The sequence below is a fragment of the Chaetura pelagica genome, unplaced genomic scaffold (assembly GCF_000747805.2).
Source record: "Chaetura pelagica isolate M959 unplaced genomic scaffold, ChaPel_1.0 scaffold329, whole genome shotgun sequence".
Classification (NCBI taxonomy): Eukaryota; Metazoa; Chordata; class Aves; order Apodiformes; family Apodidae; genus Chaetura; species Chaetura pelagica.
The window spans coordinates 10,931-16,971 of NW_009954609.1; the positions used below are offsets into that span (position 1 = coordinate 10,931).

Sequence of the window (6,041 nt, forward strand, 5' to 3'; positions counted from 1 at the left end):
CTTCTGGGCTTCCCTATTATCCATGATCCATGTTTTTAGGGTTGGGAGGTGGTTTCTTTCCATGGCTGCAGAGGAACTCGGGGCTGAGGACACCACGTCCTTCCCTCCAGCCTCCCAGCTGCTCCCCATCCACACTGAAACACTTGGTCGTAATTTCCAGGAACTCCTGGACTGGGAGACATTCCTGAACCTCTCACTGGAAAAGCCACAGGATCTGGGATCCAGTCTCTTTCTTTTCCCCCTGATGCTCCTCGAGTGTCACCACCAAGTCCTACATCCCTCCTGGAGCCCACCTGGGAGGTCCCATCTCCTCCGTGTCCTCTGGATCCCACCTCATCCCTGCATCACCGCCTTCCCTAGGGAGGCTGCCAGGAAGTGATTCCACAGCTCAACCCCATCCCAAGCTGGGCTGACATTCCCACGTGGATGGAGGTGCCTTCACACCAGATCTCAAATGACTCCAGTTTCCCCCTTTCCTTATTCCAAGCTGGAAATCAACCCCCACATCCACCTCCCTCCCAGGATTCCCTTCCAAAGACAAGTTCTCCAGATCTTGGGAAGACAAAAAACACCAAACGTGACTCCACTGGTGCCCAGGGTGGATTTTCCAAGGAAAAAACAAACCAGGAACTTCTCAAAACCTCCATTAGGTTTTTTTTATTTAAAAGTTCTTTGGATAAAATTCCTGCCACAGAGAGAGAAAAAAAATTCCCCCCTTTCCCCCCAAAATTGTGTTTTTGGGAGAAGAAGAAAAGCAAGGGTGAACCAAGGAGGGTCAGGCCTCAGGTTTGGTGGCTTTTGTCTCTTTGGTGATGGTTTTAATCTCATTTTTTAAAGCATTTTGTCTCATTTTTGGTGGTTTTGGTCTCGTTTTAAGGTGCCCTGGGCAGAAAAGGGGGAGATCTTTGGTACCATTTGGTTGCAGCTCCATCCAGCCCTGCCAGAGTCCACCAAGAGTTTTTAGCACCATCGTTGACAGGTCAAGGAGGAGAAATCCCTTTCTCCAAGGTTTTCTTGGGAGTGAAAAATGTGGGGTGGGAGAGTGGAAGGTCATCTGTGCCCTTGGCTTCTGCAGGGGGATGGTCCTGATGTCCCAGAGCTGTGGCCATCAAGCTCTATGTTCCCATTGTGGTCACCACGCCGGGGTTGATGGTACCTGGGGAGGGTTGGTGGAGAAAGAGAAATGAGGGAGGTGCTGGAGAGGGCCATGGATGAACGGCCATGGAGGGGGCACGGAGGTGGGGAAGGGTCTGCAGGGTGAGTCCTGGGAGAAGAGGAGGGATTGTTAGTTGGGAGAAGAGGAGGCTGCGGGTGGCTCCACAACCACCCAGGAGGAGGTTGGAGGGAGGTGGGTCGGGCTCTTCTCCCCAGGAACAAGCCATGGGATGGGAGGAGGTGGCCTCAGGTTGCTCCAGGGAGGGGTTGAGATTGGATCTTGGACACAACTTCTTCATGCCAAATGCTGCCCAGGGTGGAGCCTCCACCCTCGGGGGGGTCCCAGAGCCCTGCAGAGGGGCTGCTGACCTGGGCAGCGCTGGGTGGGGGGTCCCAGTGACCTGGGAGGCCTCTCTCCCATCCCACCCCCCCCCCGGGGGGGCTGAGCTGCTGCTCACCTGGCACACAGAGCCTCTCACACTCCTTCTGGCTGGGGAACCTGTTCCCGTTGCCGCCGCAGCCCCCGTACCAGAAGCGCGCGCAGCGGCGGGTGCTGGGGTCGTGGTGCCACTGGAGCACGAACTTCCTGCAGGGCCCCTCGTCCTTCTGCAGCCAGCAAACCTCGGGCCCTGGAGGGAGAGCAGGGTCACCCACCCCCAGCACCAGATCCCTGCTCCTGCTGGGCCTGGGGGGCCCGGTGGGAGCTCAGGTGGGCACAGGGAGCAGCTCCGGAGCCACCAGAGGAGACCTTGGAGATGCTCCCGGGGCTGGAGCAGCTCTGGGGGGTTGGGGTGTTCAGCCTGGAGAGGAGGAGGCTCCAGGGAGACCTTGGAGCACCTTCCAGGGCCTGAAGGGGCTGCAGGGCTTCCTGGTTATTAAATTATTCATGTCTTCATCATTGTCCAAGTGCAGCTCCTGCCCTGCCCGGGGAGGGGAGGGAGGGAGGAAAACTTGGGCATCCTCAGGGAATGTTCCCCCCTGCCTTGCCATAAATCCTGGAGTAGGGGAGAGGGACAGAGGGGGAGACAAGGTTGGGGGGAAGGAGTTGGGGGGAAGAGGGGAGGACAGAGGGGCAGGAGTTGATGTCCTGGATCTGCACCTTCTGGAGAGGCCACGAGGCACAGACTCCCTGGGGAGCAGCCACGTCCCATCCTCGTGATGGGAAGAGGACCTGGTCTGAGAGGAGGTGGAGGAGGGAGAGGTGGGGGTGGATGGAGAAGAGGGACAGGGAGAGGGATGGAGGTGGACAGAAGATCACAGCAACTTCAGTGGGCTCAGAGCCACATGGCCAAGGAAGGTTGGAGCTAGAAGATCTTTCAGGTCCCCATCCAACCCAAACCATTGGGTGACTCCACAGTATAGGGGATGATCTTGGAGATCCTCTGGTGCTAGCAAAGGTTGGGAGCAGCAAGGGAAGCCCCCACTCCCACCGTGCCCCACACTCACCACTCTCAGGCCCTTCCAGGGGCTCAGTGTTGAGCATCATGTTGGCCAAGGAGACCTTGTCCTGTGCTGGGGTCTCTGGGGAGAAGAAGAGGTGGGGTCAGCCAACTGGACCTGCAGCAGCTGTGGGGTTTTGGGTCCCTTTGATGAGAACAACCCCAAAATGGTGGTTGGATCTCCCCTTACTTGTACTGAAGGTCCCTGTGTAGGTGACCTTGGGTTGGGACTTGTGGAAGCCAGTGATGGCCACGAGGTATTTCTGGCCACTGGCGAGTCCCTGGATGAGGTGCTCAGTGCTGGTCACGTTCTGCTGCTGCAGCAGCGCATGGTCCTGAGCGGAGCTGATGGTGACATCGAAGGTGTAGGAGCTGGGAGGGTCGGGGCTGCCCCAGCGCAGCCGCGCGCTGTGCTCGGTCACCTCGGTCACCTGGATCTCCTGGGGCTTGGCTGGAAGGTGGGACAGCAGAGGGGACACTGAGGGGAGTCTCTCAAGGGGAGAGACCTTGGGGAAGGAGGAAATCCTCGGGAGACCCTCTCCCCCCCAGGAGACCTGAGATCCCTTCCATCAGCATTGGGTTCTTTTAACCCTCCCCTGGCACAACCTGGGGCCTCCCATCCCATCACTTGTCCCCTGGGAGAAGGGACCCTCCTCCCTCCAGCCTCCCCCAGGCTGAACACCCCCAGCAGCTCCTCATCTCAGCCCTGTTCTCCAGCCCCTTCCCCAGCTTTGTCACCTTCTCTGCCCTCCCTCTTGGTGCTGAGGGGCCCAGAAGCTCATGGGACCCTCCCAGGGAGGAGGAGAAGCCCCCTGGCCAGGTCTGTCTCCAGCCCCTTCCCCAGGTTTGTCACCTTCTCTGCCCTCCCTCCTGGTGCTGAGAGACCCAGAAGCTCATGCCATTTCCCCCAGGGACCCTCCCAGGGAGGAGAAGAAGCCCCCTGGCCAGGTCTGTCCCAGCCCACCTGATCTCCTCCTGCCTCCCGCGGTGGCGCCGGCGCGGCCGGTGGCCCTGGTGCTGTTCCCCTGGCCCGGGGGGGTGGGCACGGGTGGGTGGGGGGCTCTGGGCTGGGCTGTGGAGCTCACAGGACTCTTGGTGCTGCCACCCAGGGTCACGGTCACGTTGGGTGGCACCGACCTGCCAAGGCAGCAGCAGAGCTTGGGAAGGGGGGAGGTGACGTGGACGTCGCTGGGAAGGACCCCCCAGGGCCAGGGGTCCTTGCTGGGCACACGTCGGTCTGTCCACCTTCCCAGGGCTGGGAGGGAGGTCAGGACGTGGCTCTACAGCACGTTCTTCAAGGAGCTCAACCTTCTCAAGACAGGACAGTTCGTGCCATCCATGGGGACCTGGGGACACTTCTCTCCAGGAAACCACAGGGTGGCTGGGGAGGGACCTTCAGGATCATCCAAGAACCTCCTACCAACCCAGGGTGCTCCAAGCCCCATCCCACCAGCCCTTGGACACTTCCAGGGATGGGGCTTCCACAACTTCCAGGGACTCACCACTCTCCCAGGGAAAAATTCCCTCCTAAATCTCCCCTCTTCCCACCTTAATCCACCCTCCTGGTCCCACCACTCCCAGACCAACCACTCCTTACACTACTTGTGGCCTGGAGCTCTTGGCTTGCTGGTCACTCTGGAGCCACTCACACTGCTTCTTCATCTCTGGCGACAGGTGGAAGGCAAAGTCACCTGGAGACAAGAGGCAGAATTGCTGGTCTGGGGGGTGGTGGCCACCAACATCCCCCCCCCTTTCCTTTCTGCTGGATTTCAAGACCATCTTGCTATGATCAAAGCTATGGAAGATCTTGGGGAGTCTGGGTGGTTAGTGGAGCATCCCAGGCTGGGAGGTTTGTTATTCCCAGCTGGAATATGAGATCCCAGAGGGCTGGATGCCAAGTTGCACAACTCAGCACCTGCCTCAGCACGAGGCAGATCCAACCACCCACTCCATGGGGGTTCTTTTACAGGAGATAAAAGTTTCCAGCCCTCCTGTAAACCAAGAGAACCTCAACATTTATCTCCAGGGGAACATCTGCTCATGTCTGGCTTCCTAGTTTGTGCAAGACATTCCTGAATCCATGCAGAGTGATTCCCAGAGCTTTTGAGGTAAGATTTCCTAGAAAAGGCTAATTTTGTTCTTGCTTCTCCCTAGGACCTGTGGCTCCAGGAGATCCAGGCTGGAGGCTCCAGCCAAGCTGAGAACCACATCTTTTCAAGACCAAATTCCCTTCAGCTGCTCCTTCCACCAGCAGCTCCAGAGCTCAACCTGAGCCCCCCACCCTAAATCCTGGAGCCACCAAAGGCCCAGAGCTGGCAGAGGAGCCCCCAGAGGCCCCACGGGGGGACCACCTGACTCACTTCTGATGAAGGATGGCAGCAGCCTCCCGAAACGCAGCAGGGGCTCCTCGTGGAGCTCCCCTGGCTTGTCAACCAGCTTGAAGAAGACATCGTTTGGCTCGCTGGCCAGGCTGTAGATGTCCTTGGGATCCACCTTCCTGCCAATGGCCAGGACAACGAAGAAGTAGCCTTTGCATTTCGCATCCATCACCACCTTCTGCAGGTGCTGGAGTTCCTGCTGCTCCACCTTCCCAGTCACCATCAGGATGATGACTTTGAGGTCCCGGGGGCTTGGGGCGCTCTCAAACACGTGAGCTATCGTGTGCTCCACTGCCCTGCCCGTGGCCCTGGTGCCGTGGAGCTGGGTCATCTGGTTGTGGAGGTAGTTGATGATCTTCTCCTTGGAGCCATAATCCGTCAGGGAGAACTCGGTTTGGACCGGGGGGAAGGTGGAGTTGGTCTGATGTTCATAAGGAGCCTGCTGGAGAACTGCCACCCTGGCGTGGTGCTGAGCTGCCCGGGGCTCTGAGCTGATCTCCAGGTTGCTGACCAGGTGGGAAATGTACTTCTTCATCTCATGGAACTGCAGGGGAGTGGTGGACTCCGAGCTGTCCATGATGAAGGCCATGTCGGTGTCCACATCTGTCGGGGCTGCTCTTCTGTCCCTGAATGTGGGGCGCTGGGCACCGCAGGCAGGATCGGGCTCACACACATCTGGGGAGGAACCACGGGAGGTTTCACCTGGAGGAACCAGCCTGACCCACCACCCCAGCGTCTGCTCCTCAACCTAAGATGCCTCCTTGGTCTTCAGCACCACAAGGGCTGATGCCCAACTGGGCTTCCCTTCTGCCCCATGGACACCCCGGGAGCACGTGGCCCTGCCTGGGGGAGAGGCCTTGGCTGCTTTACCCAGGCAGACGTGGCAGGTCAGGAGCACCCGGATGGTCTCGTTCAGCTGGTTGGCGCTGGCCGGGAGGACGATGGCGCGTCCCAGCGCCGTGCCGTTGATCTGGGGAGCAGGGACAGCGGGCTGGGCTCTCCAGCTCAGACCAGGAGAGGACCATCCACAACTCCAAGGGGTTCTCCTCTCTGCAGGACCACCACCATC

General features: G+C 59.1%; 1 protein-coding gene across 1 annotated transcript in view; it reads right to left on the reverse strand.

The window, feature by feature from the left end:
- Positions 1-1,115: 1,115 nt before the first annotated feature.
- COL6A3 (collagen, type VI, alpha 3) overlaps positions 1,116-6,041 on the reverse strand; it is a 33,767-nt gene continuing 28,841 nt past the window's right edge. The window contains exons 36-43 of the mRNA XM_010005451.1: positions 5,843-5,942; positions 4,955-5,647; positions 4,192-4,285; positions 3,559-3,731; positions 2,785-3,045; positions 2,602-2,676; positions 1,614-1,784; positions 1,116-1,156 (exon numbers count right to left, since the gene is read on the reverse strand). Of these exons, the coding sequence (XP_010003753.1) occupies positions 1,116-1,156; positions 1,614-1,784; positions 2,602-2,676; positions 2,785-3,045; positions 3,559-3,731; positions 4,192-4,285; positions 4,955-5,647; positions 5,843-5,942 (1,608 nt within the window). The remainder of the gene's footprint in view (positions 1,157-1,613; positions 1,785-2,601; positions 2,677-2,784; positions 3,046-3,558; positions 3,732-4,191; positions 4,286-4,954; positions 5,648-5,842; positions 5,943-6,041) is intronic.